At 39.2% G+C, this 19,803-nt stretch overlaps 2 protein-coding genes across 6 annotated transcripts in view; one reads left to right on the top strand and one right to left on the bottom strand.

Annotated features, from left to right (window-relative positions):
* The window catches only part of abcb4 (ATP-binding cassette, sub-family B (MDR/TAP), member 4), a 114,255-nt gene extending 104,578 nt beyond the window's left edge, over positions 1–9,677 (top strand). For both annotated transcript variants that reach the window (XM_073054547.1, XM_073054546.1), the window contains 3 exons: positions 5,346–5,552; positions 6,538–6,684; positions 7,969–9,677. In XM_073054547.1, the coding sequence (XP_072910648.1) occupies positions 5,346–5,552; positions 6,538–6,684; positions 7,969–8,169 (555 nt within the window). In that variant the 3' untranslated portion in view covers positions 8,170–9,677. The remainder of the gene's footprint in view (positions 1–5,345; positions 5,553–6,537; positions 6,685–7,968) is intronic.
* A 4,025-nt stretch (positions 9,678–13,702) lies between these two features.
* Positions 13,703–19,803, bottom strand: part of crot (carnitine O-octanoyltransferase) — a 64,763-nt gene continuing 58,662 nt past the window's right edge. For all 4 annotated transcript variants that reach the window (XM_073054545.1, XM_073054541.1, XM_073054542.1 and 1 more), the window contains 4 exons: positions 18,528–18,606; positions 18,348–18,441; positions 17,207–17,326; positions 13,703–16,504 (listed from right to left, as the gene is read on the bottom strand). In XM_073054545.1, the coding sequence (XP_072910646.1) occupies positions 16,384–16,504; positions 17,207–17,326; positions 18,348–18,441; positions 18,528–18,606 (414 nt within the window). In that variant the 3' untranslated portion in view covers positions 13,703–16,383. The remainder of the gene's footprint in view (positions 16,505–17,206; positions 17,327–18,347; positions 18,442–18,527; positions 18,607–19,803) is intronic.

Genomic DNA, 19,803 nt, shown 5'->3' with positions numbered 1-19,803 from the left:
CCAGGAGATCAGCAGTTTCTGAAATACTCAAACCACCCTGTCTGGCACCAACAACTATTCCAAATAGACAGAAGTAGTTACGTTTATTCCCCTAATCTGATGTTTGGTCAGAACAATAACTGAACCTCTTTACCTGCATGTTTTTTATGCATTGAGTTGCTGCCACATGATTGGCTGATTAGATATTTGCAACAACGTGCAGGTGTACAACTGTACACAGTAAAGTGGCCACTGAGTGTATGTGGCAGTAGGAGCTAAAGGGTAATGACCCTAAGAAGGGGCTGTTTAGCTTGGTGGAGCTGAATTTTTTTTTGCCCCTTTGCGTGGACACATATGACAGCTGATATCGGCTCTGGAAGTTTTGTTTGTGATTGTCCTTCCTGATTAGGACACCAGAGCCCTTTTGAAACCAGGAGGGACATAGATTTCCCAGGAACGGCAACCGGATCTGTTACTGACTGAAGACATGCAAACACCTATCCGCAGGGGAACAGCATCGATCTAATCAATCACCATTATCTTTGATTTCTGTAATCCAAATAATCTCCAGCAACATTTGGTGACATCTTTATTCGTCAGTTAGTATCTCACTATGTCAAGAAAACGCTATATGTTTACTCTCTGATAGTCATAGAATTATAGAGCATGAGAATGGACAGTTTGGCCCAACTCTTCCATTCTAACCACGGTGTCTACAATTTGCCTGCATTTGGCCTGAGTCCCTCTAAATGTTTTCCATCCATGTACTTATCCAATTGTCATCACTTCCATTTCTTCAGGCAGTCCATTTCATGTACCGGCTACCCTCTCTGTGAAAAACTTTCCCCTCCAGTTCCCTTCAAATCATTGTCTCTCACCTTAAATTTATGCCCTTCAACTATAGACTCAAAACCCTACCCTGGGAAAAAGACTGATAATTTGCCTAATCAATGCTGCTCATGATTTTATAAACTACTAAGGTCATCCCCAGCGTCCTTCACTTCCTCCTCCCCCTATAACCCAAGATCTTCAGTCCCAGCAATATCTTTGTGAATCTTTTCTGCATCCTCTGCAGTTTGATTACATCCTTCCTATAGCATGGTGGCCAGAACTGCATGCAATGCATTTCATTTCTTTTCCATGGAACTAGATTCAAGTAGAGCAAAGCCTACCTGGGTCTACTGACAGGCAGAAGTAACAATGTGCAAAGAGGGAAACTTTACATTAAATACATTTCTATCACCAAGTCCTCAACGAGCAACATCTTAGGGTTTGCCAGTGACCAGAAGCGAAACTGGACCAGCGGTGTACACACTACAGCTTCAAGAACAGGACAGAGACAAGATATCTTGTGGCAAATCTCTTTACATTATCCCAAAGCCTTTTCACTATTTACTTGGAATGCCCTCTGGCCTGGATGAGTGTGAGCTCCAAACAATCTTTAGAGGCTTGATACCATCAGGACAAAGCAGCCCACTTGACTGGCATCCCATTCCACACTTGAAGCAGTGGCTGCAGCATGTATCACTTACAAAGTGCACTGCTGATACCCGCCCAGCTACTCTGATATCACCGTCTATGAGCAAGGAGGACAGGGGAGTTAGAATACCAACTTCTGCAGACTTCAAATCATACATCATTTTTCACTTGGAAATATATTGGCACCGTTAAGGGTTAAAGTTTCAAAGCCACATGCCCCAGCAAACCCAATGATATGTCCAGATTCCAAAGAAAGAAATCCTTAAAATGATATCAATATGTTGTGATTTTGCTAATGGAATAGTCAAGATTACTGATTTTGTACTCGCAGGAAAACATGTCAAAGTATAAAATTTAATTTGTGAAAGAAAAAGAAGGCTTTCCATTTTTCTTTGCTGAAAGTGAAGAGCTCAGTCTACAGATGGATGAATCCTGTCCTCTCAGCATCCACTTACAGCCTTTCTTTCACAGCGACAATGTAAATACCGAAACAAGTACAGTGGATTCTGGTTAATTGGGACACATCAGGACCAGTGCATTTTGGCCCAATTAAGCGGCTGCTGCAATTAGCTGAAGTTTCATGGAAATAATTAAAATGTATAAAAAAAGACAAACTACCATTTAACTGAGTAGCAATTTATGTATTTAAATGAACTACAGAACAAATTAGAAAACTACTAGTGTCTCTACAGTTCTATAAAATGGTGTATTAGTCCCTAATAGTTATCAATGGAAGAATTCATCTGCTGTGTTCTTATGATTGAGTGTAAATGAACAAAATTGGTGCAGCCACCCAGTACAGATAATGGACTGCCTTCATACAATGCTTTGGATGATTACATCCTCCAAATCTTCATTTTCAATGTAATACTCAAGATGGTTGTAGATACCTTCAAATTCTTCGTAATTTCTAACTTGTTTCATTTTCACTCTCGGCAGTTTCTGACATCTCCAAGCCTGAGTGCTTGAAAGCACAGTGAGCAAAACAGTTCTGACTATTTAATATTCTGAGTTAAAACAGTTTCTGCATATTTCTTCACAAACACAAGAAAATCTGCAGATGCTGGAAATCCGAGCAAGACACAAAATGCTGGAGGAACTCAGTAGATCAGGCAGCATCTATGGAAAAGAGTAAAGTCGACGTGTACCCCTTTTCCTAGATGATGCCTGACCTGCTGAGTTCCTCCAGCAATTTGTATCTGTTGCTGCACATTTCTATACAAACTATCAGAGACAAAAATCACTGCCTTTTGAACACAAACCAGGCAACTGATGCTATTCAAAAACTGATCACTCTCGGCACAGAGTAGTGTCTAACACCCATGGAAGTACACATGACTGACGCTAGTTAGAAAATGTTTGGCGGCAGTCTCCTGCCCCCATTAATGGGCATGATGTTCCAAATAAATGAGGGAAATCCTGTTTATTTTCTTGATTGATTTTTTATTCTTTAAGGTTGTCCCAAATAAATGGCTACTCCGATTAACCAATGGCCCAATTAAGCAGAATGCGCTGCAATTAAAAAAGACTAACTACCGTTTTACTGCGTAACAAATTATGGACTTGAATGAAATACAGGATGAGAGTGCACACTACCAATGCTACTACAGCACTACAAAACTGTATTAGTTCCTCACAGTTATTGATGGAGGTATTCATCAGGTCTATGTTGCCATGTATGGGGTAGCACCTCTGAGTAAGGGTCTTGTACATCACTATGTATGGGGTGCCCAGTAACGGGTAGCACCTCTGGGTAAGGGTCTTGTACGTCACTATGTATGGGGTGCCCAGTAACGGGTAGCACCTCTGAGTAAGGGTCTTGTACGTCACTATGTATGGGGTGCCCAGTAACGGGTAGCACCTCTGGGTAAGGGTCTTGTACGTCACTATGTATGGGGTGCCCAGTAACGGGTAGCACCTCTGGGTAAGGGTCTTGTACGTCACTATGTATGGGGTGCCCAGTAACGGGTAGCACCTCTGGGTAAGGGTCTTGTACGTCACTATGTATGGGGTGCCCAGTAACGGGTAGCACCTCTGGGTAAGGGTCTTGTACGTCACTATGTATGGGGTGCCCAGTAACGGGTAGCACCTCTGGGTAAGGGTCTTGTACGTCACTATGTATGGGGTGCCCAGTAACGGGTAGCACCTCTGGGTAAGGGTCTTGTACGTCACTATGTATGGGGTGCCCAGTAACGGGTAGCACCTCTGGGTAAGGGTCTTGTACGTCACTATGTATGGGGTGCCCAGTAACGGGTAGCACCTCTGGGTAAGGGTCTTGTACGTCACTATGTATGGGGTGCCCAGTAACGGGTAGCACCTCTGGGTAAGGGTCTTGTACGTCACTATGTATGGGGTGCCCAGTAACGGGTAGCATCTCTGGGTAAGGGTCTTGTCATGGCCATTCTGGGGCAGCTCACACTGACCTGTGGTCCCCACCAGACACTCAGCTCTCACCTGTAGCTCCAAGTAGCTGTTTGCACGCGACAGTGGCCTCACCCTGGTACATTGCTTCTTTAGGCAGGCTAACCCAAGTGAGGGTAGACAGTGGGACTCATGCCCTGGGGAAATAGGGACATGCCTCTCCTAGCGTGTGTAATCAGCTCTGGTGCACTCAGAGCTACAGTGAGATCCAATGGTCAGGAAGGCAGTTCTGCAACGCTTTGTGGAGAGCGAAGGGCACGATGAGGCACAGAAGTAGCCGTGGTTATCCACCGCAACCAGTTTGTGACAACTAGTTGTATCACTGGACCTGGACTTCCAAGGTCAGGAGAGTGGAACTATCCTAGTGCAATAGCTTTTCCACTTTCAAAACTTCCCTGCAGTTTTCACTGTCATCGTTGGATTCGATGGGACACCCAATATGCAGCCATATTCTTCTAATTGACTGTAAATGAGCAAAATTAGTGCAGATAATGGACTGCCTTTCATACAATGCTTTTGAAGATTGCATTCTCCAAATCTTCATTTTCATTGTAACATTTAAGATTATTGTTAATATCTTCAAATTCTTTGTAGTTCCTAACTTATTGAAGTAGTGAAATTCTTTCATTTTCACTCTTGGTCATTTCAGCTGTCTCCAAGTATGAATGCTTGGATCTGCAGTGAGCAAAACAGTTCTGCATTAATTATACTGCTTATTTCTCAGAAACTATCAGTGACAAAAGTCACTGCTTTTTGAAAACAAACACAGGCAAATTGTTTGCTCTAAGCACATTAGTGTCTAACAGCCACACTAGATGCTGGTTAGAAACTGTTTTGGCAACAGTCTCCTGTCCCATTAAATGGTATAATGTGCCAAAAAAACAAAGAAACCCTGGATATGTTCTGGATTAGTTTTTGGTCTATGAGCTAACCCAAAGAAGCAGCTGCACCAATTAGCCAATGGACCAATTAGCTGGAATCCACTGTATTTATTTCCTACATATTAATGCAAAACTGTAAAGAGCAAAAAGGAAATGTCATGGACATTTGAAATAAAATTTTAAAAAATTAGAAATAATCTATAAATCAGGCTACATCTAATGAGAAGAAAATAAAGTTAATGTTCCAGGTTGATGAAAAGAATTAAGGCTTTTGATGAAAGCACAATTTATGGTGGTAAAATTCTGTTTCTGTCCCCATTAAAATGCTGTTTGTTTTGTCACAGACTCACATGAGACAATTATTAATTGGCATTTGTTGCCCTTATGTGTATGTGATGAGCATTATAATAATATATTTTGCCATATGCCTGCATGAAGTTGTACAAGAATTCCACATTTTTAATGTGTTTGCTGTAAATCCTCGGTTAGTGCCGTCATCTCCTTTTATTCCTGGAGACTACAGTTTACATCCGTTTTAATGGCGTGCTTTAAGGTGCAGGTTTGTGAAATATTCCTTTTCTCCAGCTTTTAGATAACAATGATGTAAAGGATCTCAATGTTCAGTGGGCTCGAGCACAGATTGGTATTGTGTCTCAGGAACCAGTACTGTTTAACTGCAGCATCGCTGATAATATTGCCTATGGGGCCAACAGCAGGGTCGTATCCAAGGAGGAAGTAGTAGCTGCAGCCAAAGCTGCCAACATACATTCTTTTATTGAAACTCTTCCAGAGGTAGGATTATGCATGATTACACTCAATTAACTTGAATTATGTGCAACATTTGTTGAGCCACAACTTGGGAATGGTGCATAGGTTGGGTCAACATAAACACAGAAGATGTGACAGTACTGGCAGGGTCCTCAGGAGATGACATGAAGCTGATCACAGGATTTGAACACTTAAGCTGTGAGAAAAGAAACCAAGCAGGCTGGGGGGAATGTTTATCAAGGTACATACAATTATCAGAGGCTTTGATAGGATAAACAGAGTACATACTTCCTTTAGATTGAGGTTGGTAACTGCAAATTAAAGGTTCAAGTTAATTGGTAGAAGGAGTAGCAAAATGAGGGACAATTTTTTCCAATCCAGAATGTAGAAGGGGCTTGGAACTCATTGCCTGAAAGGATAGAAGAGGGAGAAACCATCATCAGATTAGAACGTGTTTGGTAGCTTTTCAGCTGCCGTGACTTCCTGATAATTTTTTCCCCAGATTCTATAACCTAAGGTGTTGGTGTGGTATACACGTCTTGAGTAGGGGCAGGAGTAGTGTAAGGGTTAATGGCTTCTGCAATAAGGTCTAATGGGAAGGTAAAATGTTGTTCTATTGATGCTGTTAATGATTCCCCCAACCCTAAGACATACGTGTATTTCTCACATCTGAGTGGGAGGTTATTTTATACTTTTACAATAGTTTTGCAGCCATTTTATATGAACAATGCGATATAATCATTGTGTTCCTTCATTTGCCTTGTGAAGGTTAAATGCAATAATATTCATGTTGCACAGCAGCTAAGCACTGCTGTAATGCCATGCTTTTTGGTGAAAGTGCCACTTTCAGAGAACAAAAATTAAAATAACTTGTATGAGTAATGAGATTCTTAAGTTAGTAATATCTAAAATTGCTGCAGTTCATCTAGAATTGGAAAAATAAAGTGAGTAATAGAAAATGTATTAGTTGGAAAAATACTGTAATCAATATTTTGCTCTATTTGTTTAGAAATATGAAACCTGTGTAGGAGACAAAGGCACCCAGTTATCTGGGGGTCAGAAACAACGTGTAGCCATTGCTCGAGCATTAGTCCGAAATCCTAAGATTCTGATCCTAGATGAAGCCACTTCAGCACTGGATACAGAAAGTGAAATGGTAAGATAGTACCTATTAGTCATGGGGCAATATGTTTCCAGGCAAGGCAGTGATAATGTGAAAATTTCAAGAACTATGTCTACCCATATTTCTCATTGTTTTCCCAGTGTCTGAAACTGTGCACTGGGAACAGCAAGTCTGAAAATTCATTCAGTGACAGTGATTAGTGACAGATTATATGGGAGACTGATTTCCAACAAATTATGATCTGTTTTGTTGAGATACAGTGTGGAATAGGCACTTCAAGCCCCCCAGCAGTCCACCAATTAAATCTTAGCCTAATCATGGGACAATTTATAATGACCAAGTAACTTAGCAACCGGACTATGGGAGGAAACCAGAGCATCTGGAGGAAACTCATGTGGTCACAGGGAGAACATACAAGCTTCTTACAGGCAGCAGTGGGAATTGAACCTGGGTCATCTATACTGCAAAGCGTTGTGCTAACAACTAAGCTACCGCGTTGCCCCAAATTATGGACTGTTGCATTGCAATAAGGTTTAGCTCAGTATTGACAAGCATTGTATTATTTTTCTATTATCTTAAAGTCTGGAATAGTTTCTCAGTGGATTGCATTGGTAATATACAATGACCACTTTCACTTGGTTTGAGACATATTTGTATATACGCATATAGAATTTCTGAATTGGTTGGAATTGTTGTTCTTATTGTAATCATTAGCATTTATCAGCAAGACCTAGGTCAGGATGTTCATTTCACACTGGACTAGATTATAAACATATAATTTGAAAGATATTCATTTTCAGTCACATTTTAACACAGTCAAAATAATTTATTAGATGTAAAGGGTACAGAGGATATTTACAAGGATGTTGTCTGGATTGGGGAGCATTATGAGAAAAGGTTGAGTGAATTTAGCCTTTTCTCCTTGGAGCGATGGAGGATGAGAGGTGACCTGATAGAGATGTATGAGATGATGAGAGGCATTGATCGTGTGGATAGTCAGAGGCTTTTTCCCAGGGCTGAAATGGCTAACATGAGAGGGCATAGTTTAAGATGCTTGGAAGTAGGTACAAAGGAGATGTCAGGGGTAAGTTTTTTACGCAGAGAGTGTTGAGTGCGTGGAATGCCGACGGTGGTGGTGGAGGTGGATACAATAGGGTCTTTTAAGAGAATCTTAGGTAGGTACATGGAGCTTAGAAAAATGGGTAACCCTGGGTAATTTCTAAAGTAAGTACATGTTCGGCACAGCATTGTGGGCTGAAGGGCCTGTATTGTGCTGTAGGTTTTCTACGTTTGTTTCTATTTCTTACCTTTTAACAGATTGTCCAAGAAGCACTGGATAAAGCAAGAGAAGGACGCACCTGTATTGTAATAGCTCATCGCCTGTCTACTATCCAGAATGCTAACAAAATAGCAGTATTTAATAATGGACAAATTGCAGAGGAAGGAACACACCACCAGCTTATGGCTAGTCAAACTCTTTATTACAATCTAGTTACTGCACAAACGAGACAAAACTAAGGGAAAAATATTCAATCATTATGCTCAAATTTATTTTCTAGTTTGATTGATTTTGGTAAAATTAAAATTACATACTGTATTTGTGGAATCACAATTTGAAGATGAACAGTAAAAATTGTCATTAATTATTTTCATTAATTACATATCCATTAGTTACATTGATAAATAAATCTCTCCAACTACATTGGAGTGAACCTATTAATAAACCTGGTTTGGATTGGTTAGAAGTAAGTTGGTTACTTATATAGGGTCCTGTCCTGGACTGCTGCAACAGGCAAGCCTATGGCTTGAGGCATAGCCTTTGCTATAATTGAGGCCATGTAATTCCCCTACTGTCTGTCTCACCAATAAACAAGGAAAATGGACTTGCAGCAGTTTACCTTATCAATGTCCAACAGGGTTTTGCAAATGCAAGAGAAACATCCAAGACAATAACTTGCTGTTAGACTGACCACCGCCTTCAAGCATCAACTCAAATGCCTTCCTGTAGCAAGCAGCAGCAAGGTCTGCGCCAAGTCCAGCCCATCTGCCAATGAGCAACTCAATGATGGGGTGGACCAGCAGTACCCGAAGTTCTTAATGTCCAGCATTGTCCTGTGATTGTAAAAATAAATACATTCAAAAATGTCAAAACCGCCCTTGGTTGACCCCTGAGAGGTGGCTGCGTCCAAACATGCCACCATCTTACTGTAAGTTCTCCTCATCTAATACATTTATCCACCTGGCAGAACCTATTTTTACCCTCAATAACTTTTGATTATTCCAACTTTCTAGCGATCGACTGTGTACCAATGGACACTGGCATTAGCCTCAGCTGTGTGTGCTGTTTTGATGGCTACATGGAATTGCACTCCTCTCTGACTGACTTCAGGACCACTCCTCAACTTATTTTCAATTACATCAATGACTGTATTTTATCACCTTTGCCACCAAATTCACCTGGACCATTTCTGATAGCCCTTTTACTGGATTTCTCAGTCTCCACCTGAGGAGACAGACTGTTAGTAAACTAGTACCTCAACCCCACCCTGTCATCCATCGGGATGATCTTGCTTTTCTTCATAATTTCCTTGTGTTGCCTATAACACAATGGTATGAAACTGAATTCTCCAATTTCAGGTAACCTGCTCTCCGTGTTCTTTTCCCACTCTTTCCTGTCAACCTCATTCTCTTTCCCGTCAACCTCATTCTCTTTCCTTTTGTTCAAACTTTCCATTCTTTTAAACCTCCCCCCTCCCCCTGTTACCAAGATATATTACTCGATTAGTTCTAGGAACCAGGAATCACCCACATGTTTATTCCTGAAGCAGGATCTTTACCCAAATTTTGAACATACATTTGCTTCCAGAGATGAATTCTTCCAGCAGTTCAGTTTATGTTTTAGTCTCTTGTGCCTCCAAAGTATAATGATTACTGGTGTTACTATTTTTATTATAGCTTTTGCTAAATTCTGTATTTACATTGTTTTCTGTATTTGACATTGCACTGAATTAAATATTTTACTTGTACTTAATGTTTAGAATTAATTCTATTATTTGCAAATAAAAATGTGCATATTCAGTTTGAGTCAGATATCGAAATGTTAAAAGTCTAAACTGATTCCCACTGTTGAATTGTATTGAGGCCAGTGGCTTTGTAATTACAGTGGGTAGCTGGGCCTCCCATGCCTCAGAAAAAGTGACAATTTTAATGAGGCAAGAGGGTTGTAAAACCAAGTGGTTTTGTAGCGTGAATTGTAGGACTAGGAGTACTTTCTCTACTCACATGCCAACCTCACTGCTGTGTTTCTACTCCCAGCGTTCTTTTCTCCCATACATAGCTCACTAGGTAAGGAATTCTAACTGTCTACTCCGACCATCACATCTCAAAACTTCTACATTGAGGGATTTTATCTCCCTGTTCACACATCTTGAACAGTCAAGCATGCCCTGGCTGGTTTCCAGATGTAGCCCTATGAGAAATAAGCAAATATTTGCTTCACCACTCATCAAGGTCATGGCTGATCTTCTATCTCATCACCGTGACTCTTGACTTCCAGCATGTTCATTAATCTTTGTTCAGAAATTAACAGGCTGAACTTGAACAGATTCTGGGTTAGAGAATACCAAAGGTTCACCATCCTCTGAATGAAGACATTGTTCTTCACATCAGTCCTAAACAACCTACCCTTCATAATCTGTGTTTCCTGATCCCAGACTCTTCATTAGGAGCTCCAACTACAAAACAGACAGCCTTGGCTAAAAGTCACAAATTGTGAAGTTAAACACTCTGCTCAGTTTCCCTGCTAATACTCTTTTCCTCCATATTAACATAGATGACTCATTCCTTAAAACAAACACTTGGATCTATTTGAAGAATTACTGTTGCTTTTCTTATGCATATATCTAATTGTAGCAAGTTTCCACTGAAATGCCTGCAAGAAGACAATGTCAATTATGAAAATTATGCATTGTGCGCAATGTTCCTTTGGCATACCTGTGCTATACTGGCTGTTGATTGTCCTGATCGGGGGGGGGGGGGGGTACTTTGTCATATAAACAATCATAATGAGATGATATTTTGGCAGTGTAAGAAGTGATTTTCTCCATTGTAACACAAATTGAAACTCTGGTCTGGCATTCTGTGATCCAGAACTCCCATCGTCTGGCACGTTTTGAAAATATTCTGCACTAATGAAACAATTCAAAGCTCTATACTAATCTGTAGCTAATTATCATACCAGTGCAACTTTTGTAATTTTAGTTGATAGATTTCCAAATTATTGACTGATCTTAGAATCTATAAAAAACATAGGGAGTGTCTATACTTGTAAAAAACAGTCTTCCTGCTCAGAGGAAGATGATTGGGAACTGTTTCTGTGGTCCTGCACCAGTTAGGTCCAAGGTAGTTGATTAGAGATTTTCACCCTATATTGAACATTGTTAGAAGGAAGGAGCACATCTGAAGGCAAAGATTTTTTTTTACAGTAGACAGGTGACAAGGCATAAACATTAAAGCTAATAGGACCATAAGACCACAAGATATAGGAGCAGAAGTAGGCCATACAGCCCATCGAGTCTGCTCCACCATTCAATCCTGGGCTCATCCAATTCTTCCAGTTGTTACGTACCCCATAACTGGGTGTCCTACCAGCAAATATATAAGTATCTGTTGGAGTCTGGTGGTACTATTTTCAAAACAGTGTTTATTAGTAAAAATATTTAAATCAATATCAATGCAAATATACAGATAATACACATTAGCAATACTAAACCTAAAAGTGTGGGTATAATAATAATCAATAATAAACAAGCTCTATCGATGTCTAGGGGATAATGAATTGTCACATGGAAATATAAAGTTCAGTTCAGTTCATGTAGGCTGAGGTAGTTGTTGGTCGATGTGTTGTAATTGTTGGAGAGAGAGAGTGAGAGAGAGGGCGATCAAACAGTGACAGCTATTGTCTTGCAAACCTTCCTTTACGATCTTGATCCGTCGATGTGTTGTTGTGGCCATTCAAGCATGACCCCTCTGTCCTTTAGCTATACCGTTCTTCCGTGGTGGACTCGTCACCCAGGCAAGGGTGGACACACACACAAGCCCCCACCGGCCTTGCTATAAACACTGTGAGTTAAAATTGACCAATCCGTTCGGTCCCCGATGCCCCACACTTTCTCGTGGGTTTCTGATACTCACTAGTGTGTCTCCTGGTGCGTCTGAGGGGTGTCACCCCAGACCTCACTTTTATCCCTACTCATGGGGTCTCAGGTGTCAATCAGGTTTGAATGACTTAACCCATCAAACCAGCCCACTCCGGCTGTCCACTGAGGAATTTTAATGAGCAGGATGGTACCACGTAAACAGCCCTCTCCGCAGCCATAAGTCTTTCGGGAGTCATAACATGGTGGATAAACATAACTCTCTCTCAGGCTGTTATCAGTAACAGATGTCCCTGCCTGTTTTCTTTTGTCTCTCTTACTCTCTCGTTAGCAACATCGAAATAGTAACAGTTTGCGATTCTCTAAAAATAGGTGGTACACAATACAACTTTGAGGTCATACCTACCACGTGGCCTCACCCAAAAGCAGTCTCTGAACTGGGGTACACGAAGCAGAAGGCATTTCACAGCTGACCCTTTCCAACAACTTGAAACACCAAAACTTCCGTGATTGCTGGTATAGGTAGCTCTATTCTTATCAGATGGAAGGTACTAAGGACCATCTTCAGTTCACTTCCTTTCCCAGTTAATCTAATGAATGCAGTGTATTAATAGAGGCCAAGTTATCAGTGATATAGAATTGTACAAGATTAAAGATGAACGGGATTAATGGATGAATAGCTGGTAATGAAAGGAAGTGCATAGGCAAGACAGACAGTACAGCAATTTATGGTGGGAAGTGTTATGTTTTGTAACACCAAAACATTAAACTAATTAAAAGGAAAACAAGAGTGCCAAGAGATGAGAGTCTTAGTTTGTGTTTACTTTAGCGAGATGCACACATATCATACAATAGCATCATGACATATGCAATTCTTATTTTTACATATAATCTGAAATGAACTGTCTAAATAAACAAGAATACTTAATCAATGTACTGTATTTACAATATTACTCAATAACTGATGCATGAACAGGTGAAAAAGTGTGCATAGCTTTTCTAATCTGGTGTTAAAGCATATCTTGCTCTGCATTAGAGATTGTGGAGCATGGTACCATAATCGCTAGTGTGCACCTCATGTGCCACCAACAAGCTTATTTCTTTCTCCTTCAACTGCTGGCAGAAATTTGTACCTTTGCCTCCTAGCCCCATCAGGACAGACAGGAAGATCATGAAATGATGTAAGATAATCGCAGAGCTTAATATTGATTTACTTACAGCAGTATTGCAAAGCAAAATTGGCTTATTGCTTAATTTTCATACAATGCTGATAAATGTGGATTGGATCTACCATCGAAAATTCTATTTAACCATTTTGGTAAGATTCTTAAAAGACAGTTGCAACACATTGAATATTGTGGTTATATCTAGAATTAGGTTATTATTCAGGATTGTGTTAATGTAACAATTTAAAAAGGTAAACTTCTGGACAGACGGGCTCAAACACAATCTTCTTGGGCAGTAGAAATAGCTAAAACTTGTGACAGTATGTTATTTTTAATCTTCTCAAAATTAAGAATCAGCTTAACGATAAAAAGAATGATTTCATGTCTTTGGTATGTTTGAAGATGGTTCAAGACAAATGAAGTATGTTAGTCATTTTTGCAATCCAGAAAGCACCTTTAACAAACAGGACCATAGAATGATTATAAACATGTGTCCTTATACCCTTATTGAGGATTAAAAATCAATCAGAAATCCAGGGAGGTCATAAATGCATGCAAGGCATCAGTCTAATCTCTTCACTGATAGGATGTCAACTTCCATTCTTTTGAATGATTACTCCATGATTGACACCATATCAGCGTGTGTCTGATATGGTGTCTAAGGGACTGGAGTGGTATATGAACCCACAGTCTTCTGCTTCATCTAAAAATGAGCTGACACAAAGTAACTGTGATTAAATCAAGAGAGCTTTTATTTAATATTTCAGTCAAGGGTGTGTGAAATGTGTAAAAATCAGCAAAAACATTATTATAGACAATAAACTCCAAAGAATTCCCAAATCAGAGAAGATTGAATGGAAAAAAGTCCACATTCAACAGTTGCTGATCCTATCATTTACATCTTTCAAATCAAGCAACCAAACCACACACTATAATGTAGGATATAGTGTCTGTGAAATTAGGTATAAAGAGAAAAAATCCAGAATATTTACCATCAAATGTTTGCATCTTTCTTTATAACACTTTGGGTACATTTAAACCGATTGTGAAATTAGCACAGATTTTGAGTCAAAGTAGGTTATTTCTTTCTTTTGTCTTCATTTTACCAACTATCATTGGCTATTATTTAGCAGTCACTGCATGTCTGTGATAGCTCCATTTCTTTTAAAGACTCTTGTATTATGTATTTTCCAGTTCACTTAACTATTTTCTATTTTTATCCAGTAGTGATTTTCCTTCAGGCAACAGATTATGTAAACAACTGCAACTATTGCTACAGGCTATCTAAAGTTTGAGAAACAGTGCCCCAACATTTTGCTTGAGCAAACTGCATCCTTCCAGACCTGAATTCTACAATATTAACGAACTTTTTCTCTGTTGCTATCAGGAATTGCCATTTCGATGCGAATCATCTGTGAAATTGGCTTAGTTTTCTCATCCTGTGAGCACAGCTGTATGGGTCCTACAACTGGGCACCATCATTAATTTTTATACTCATTTGTTTAGAGTTTCACTCACTAACTGCCCCATTAACCCCTTGATTCAAAGATCTCGACAACATATCTCCATGGTGATCTTGATCTCACCCCATGACAAATATTCTCTGCCTTATCCATCCTTTCCCAATCTTCTCTGCAACTTAAAATTAACTTGTCTCCCCCACCCCCACTCTTTTTCCAGATCTGATGAAGGGACTCTGACCTGAAATATTGACTTGTTTCATTTTGCACAAATGCTGACCTACTGATTGATCTCAAAATTTTCTGTTTTCATTTATGGTCAATTTGTTCTTCATTGTCCAATATACAGTGTTTCTGTACCAAAGCGTACTGTCAGTTTGGAGAAATGTACCTATAAAAGGCAGATGGGATTTTATTTAAAAATACTCTGGCTCAAGTTCATGTATTTGAAGAGTTCAGTGCCACACTTCACCATACAGACAGTATGTTGCAGATACACTGTCTCATAAAGGAAGTCTATGAAAAGGAGACCAGCAGGTATTGTGATCAACAAGGAAATTCACTATGTAAAAGACTGGACTGGAAAAGGAGACTTTCAGAGGTTAGAATTCATATTACCCCATAAATTTAATTTGGAGAAGGAAGTCTGAGAATCGGAATGGGAGTGCTGCAGGAGCCATTTTGATTTTTCCTTCTCATCGGGGTTAAGAGAGGCGGGACTGTACAGGCGTGTGACGTCAGGCACTGAAGCGCAGAAGATTTAAAAGGAACACCGCTTTATACAGTGGGCAGCGGAGTGAGCCGAGAGCAGAGTGACAGGGATGCTGAAGTCAGGGAAATCTATGCAGTAGGCTAATAATCAACAGAAGAGACAATCATTGTGATGCACTGCCAACCGAGTTCATCAGCAGAAACTGGGGCTTTTCACCGGCCACAAATCCTTTCTAAAATAATTTCCCCTTTTCTGGTGGAAATGGGCAATGAGCTAAAACAAGCAGAAAATACAACAGATAACAAATAGTAACAACGAAAAAACATTCACTACATAATTCACCAGGTAGGCAATGTGAATCTAAGTCATCAACAGAGCCTGATACTACCAGATGTTAAAACTATTGCTTGTGAGTAAATAGATTTTAACTTCCTTCAAATAACAAAACAGCTGGTCAATAGAGTAGTGGCATCCACACTGGACTTCACGGCAAGTGGCCCTGGGTTTGAATCTGGCCAGCTCCTTGCACGCTTACCATCCGTGCTGGGTTGAGCATCAAACTAGCAACTTGGCTCATTTTTTAAAAAAGAGCGACAAAGATGCTAAAGAAACAGCAAGGCTGCTATCTGATGTGCCACAAGGAGTGAAAAGGAACAACGACAAATGACAAACAAAATTCAGATTTGCTTAACAGTTTGTGGACATTTTGGTTACTCCATGCTTCATGCACACATTAATAGACTACGTATAATCTATTGTCTGCTCTAACAGATTTTTGCATTTTATGTTCTACTTTACACATTAAATATTTGAACATCTCTAAAATTATACTTACAAATTGTAAATGCACCATTTCCTATCCTAGACAGCGTGCGTGCTTAGTAGTTTCAGATCTATAAAATGTCTCTAAGAATTAATCAAATTAGGTCCATCAAGATATAGTTAAAATTATTAATGTTGGTATTTGTTTCATTAAACATGGTTAAAAACAAAATACAAAACTGCCCTGTATTTGAGAATCTGCATTGTTGCTGTACTTTTTGCATTGTATTTTGCATGGTTTCAAAAATGTTGCATTGATTTTGTTTTAAATTACTACTTTTCAATATCAATGTCCTGTTGTGTTTTGAGGCATCAACTTTACAGATGCACAGGCAATAATTACTACTAGCCTAATGCATTATGTAAAGGGTTAGCACTTTAGTATTTTTTAGCAATATATTTTTTTCAGTCATCACTTAAAGCTGGGCTGTTGTTGTCAAGTCAAGCATTTCATGAAAGGACTGAACTAGCCCTTTGTACAGTTCTTCTGCATCGGTCTCTGGGCATGACTTCCAGGCAGAACAAGCTATAACAATCCTATGTGAGGAGAAAAATAAAAGATACTTTTAAAGCAGCTTTGTCTCCAGGTGTTGAAAATGCTCCATTATTTTACACAGAATATTATTTTCAGCTTGAAGATCTCATAGAAAACGTATACCACATTATGATTACCCATCTGCAAATTAAAATTAGGTGCTTGCTCAATTATTTATTTAAAATTGTATGGTAACATATATTTTGAGCATAAGAATGTCTTCTTCAGGAACAGCAAAGAACATGCTATTATCAGTCTATGGTAAGCTCCTGTGGAATTTTACAGCACGGGCCAACATTCAAACATCCTGTTATTCCATTTGCAGTTTGCAATTGCAAGCTTTGGTTGTAAAAACAAATTATAATCTGTACAATACACAGCACACATCAAAAATGTATCATTTATCATTATTTGTAATCTACTATGCAATATCTTTTTTTTTTGTAACAGATGAGATTTCTGCCTATCAGGAGTTTAAATCCCTTTCACTGAGCTATTTGTGCAAGTTAACAATAAAATTTCAACTCATTGAATTTACTACATTTTTTATATCTCTAATATTGCATTTGTCTAAAATTACAGCCAAAGTAAGTAAACTCCAGACCACAGCTGTCTAATCTGTTGAATAAAAATCTGTCATGTACATTCAACTGTAGCATTGCTCATTTAATACAGATGATATAAATCAGAAAAGTGACACTTGCCTATCTTCACGAATACGATAGAAAAGTCCATAGCCATTGTAAACCATAGGAAGAACAGCACCCAGGATTGTAGTATATCCAACCAGGCTAGTTGAAAGAACAAAATTCCCTCCACCACCACTGTTAAAATAAAAGTAGCTTTATTGCAAATTAAAACTGGCATGGAAGTAGCAAGCAAAATGTTTTAAGTTGCCAAATTCCCTATTGGATTTCTTGATGTCTTATTTTGGGGTAGGATAATACCAAACAGTCATTGATTTAGCAAAGTAATCATTCTGGTTTACAAGTCCTAGAAAGTGTAGTATCATTCCACTTCATAAATACAGGTATTATGTTAGTTATCCACCAGTTCTCTGAAAATACATGTCTTTTTTTCTTCAATTATTAAATTTGTGCACATACCTCTGCTCTCTCTTTCCTAGGTGATTTTAAAATACATCAGGTTCAAAGATCAAGTTTAATGTCAGAGAAATGTATACAATATACATCCTGAAATGCTTTTTCTTTGCAAAACATCCACAAAATCAGAGAAGTGCCCCAAAGAATGAACGACAGTTAAATGTGAGAACCCCAAAATCCCTCCCCGCTCCCATCACGCGCATAAGTAGCAGCGAGCAATGATCCCCCTCACCCCACCAGCAAGCATCAGTTACCATCACCGAGTCCAACCATATGCTAAGCAATAGCAAAGACACAGACCTTATAGTTACCCGATAAGCTTTGCATTTCATGTGAATTCAACTACCTACAGATGCTCTCTCTCCCTGGCAAGGGAGAATAAGGTGTCCCCCATTTTCACAGTGGGCAGGAGACATAACAACAACCTGCTGGTTTACGATCTTAAAAGTCCATTTTGTCACTTTTTCAGGTCAAAGATTCTTTCCTCTGTTTTATTAGTTAATTTAATACCTCCCCTTGTTCTGTTTTAAATGGACTTCTCTCATTGTCCATCTCATCTTCTATGTCATGTCCACCTCTTCCACTCTGCTGGTAAATACTGAAGTGAAATAATAACTTGAAACATTTCTGCAACTTCCAATGTGTACTGGCGGCGTTATGCTGTCTGTCCTTACTGGTTATATGTGTGTTTCAGATAATGCAAGTCATGGCACTATTGACTGTCTGGGAAAGAATGGGTTACCTTTTAGTAAAGGCAGGATCGGAAAAGACCTCTGGCACAGGAAGACCTTCTTCCTTAGCAATAAGAAGCAGACCCAGGAGATGACGGTCAAAACCTGAAGCATAAATTTAATAACAAAATTATACGTAAAATCTACAATAACTTTGAAATTAAGTAAGTATCAATCAACAAGTTATTTACCTTTACCATTCTGACATTCGGTCATCAATTTGTGATGCTTCACAAAAGATTTCTTCATCATCTGATGACGTTTCATCTTCTAGAATTTTAGGTAGGTAGTGGAAAAAAGAATCAATATCAACAATTGGAACTAGATATACCAAAAATATTTTTAAATGGAGCCAATTTAATACAATTTAAAATATATTTATTCCATGTAATATGTTACCCTGGTTATACTGTTTAGTAATTTAGTGTAAAACACTGTTAATCTGGCACACTTAGAAATTTGTTGGTGCCAGATGGCAGATTTTTGTTATTGTATGCTATTCCAATTAACAGTCCAACACATTTTAATCTGTCTTTTTTTTAAAAAAAGACATTACGAAGTAAAATAATAAATTTTCAAGGAACTATGGGAAACAGAACAAGGTGGATAGGAAAAGGGGCCTCGATGAGTGAAAGGGTGAGTTGGGAGTAGGACCTCAGTGAGTGAAAGGGAGTACTGGAAGCTGGATGTTGGTGAGCCAGAATCAAGAACATTGGATTTCCAATTAGCTGGATAAAGCAGTTTTACTGTACATCTGTTGACAGCTCAATAGCTGTGGAAAGGCTATGGAATGTTGGTAAGGAGCATGGAGTAAAAAAGTAGGGAAATGTGGAAGATCCAATGCAACTTTAGAGCACTAGTGAAAATGCAGCTGAAGTACTACATGCAGTTTTGACTTCCATATTTAAGGAAGAACATGCTTGTATTGAAAGAAGAGCAGAGAAGTTTCGTAAAATCGATTCTTGAGACAAATGATGCCCTGAGATGGTCAGGGTCAACTACAGACATAGTATACTAGCCATCTACATGATGCACAAGCCGGGGCAGTACGATATGGAGAGCAAGCTGCTGCCCATTCAGCAGACCCCCTCTCCATGCAGCTGATGAATCCAAATGAACAGCAGAGACCTATACAGTTTGACACCAGCTGCATTGTAGGAGTTGCCAGTCAGTGTGGAACTCAACGTAAGGACACCAACTCTGGATTTCATTTCTGGGTTTACCACCAAAGACTTCCCAAAGACCACCAAAGCTGCAAGGCAGTGGAGGTTTGAAATCAGAACTTTCCTTCTCCTAGATGAGCTGCCAATTATGGCTGATGAGCCTCATCTTCCCAATTTGGGATGAATGGATCAATAAATAAAGAAGGGTTGAGTAGTTTGGCATATATTCATTGAGTTTAGAAGAAACAAAAAGAGATCTTATTGAAACATAATAGATTCTAAGGAGGATTGACAGACTGAATGT

Source organism: Hemitrygon akajei, chromosome 8 (genome assembly GCF_048418815.1).
Source record: "Hemitrygon akajei chromosome 8, sHemAka1.3, whole genome shotgun sequence".
Lineage (NCBI taxonomy): Eukaryota > Metazoa > Chordata > Chondrichthyes > Myliobatiformes > Dasyatidae > Hemitrygon > Hemitrygon akajei.
The sequence above is the reverse complement of the archived record's forward strand: the minus strand, read 5'-3'. Positions and strand labels throughout refer to the sequence as shown.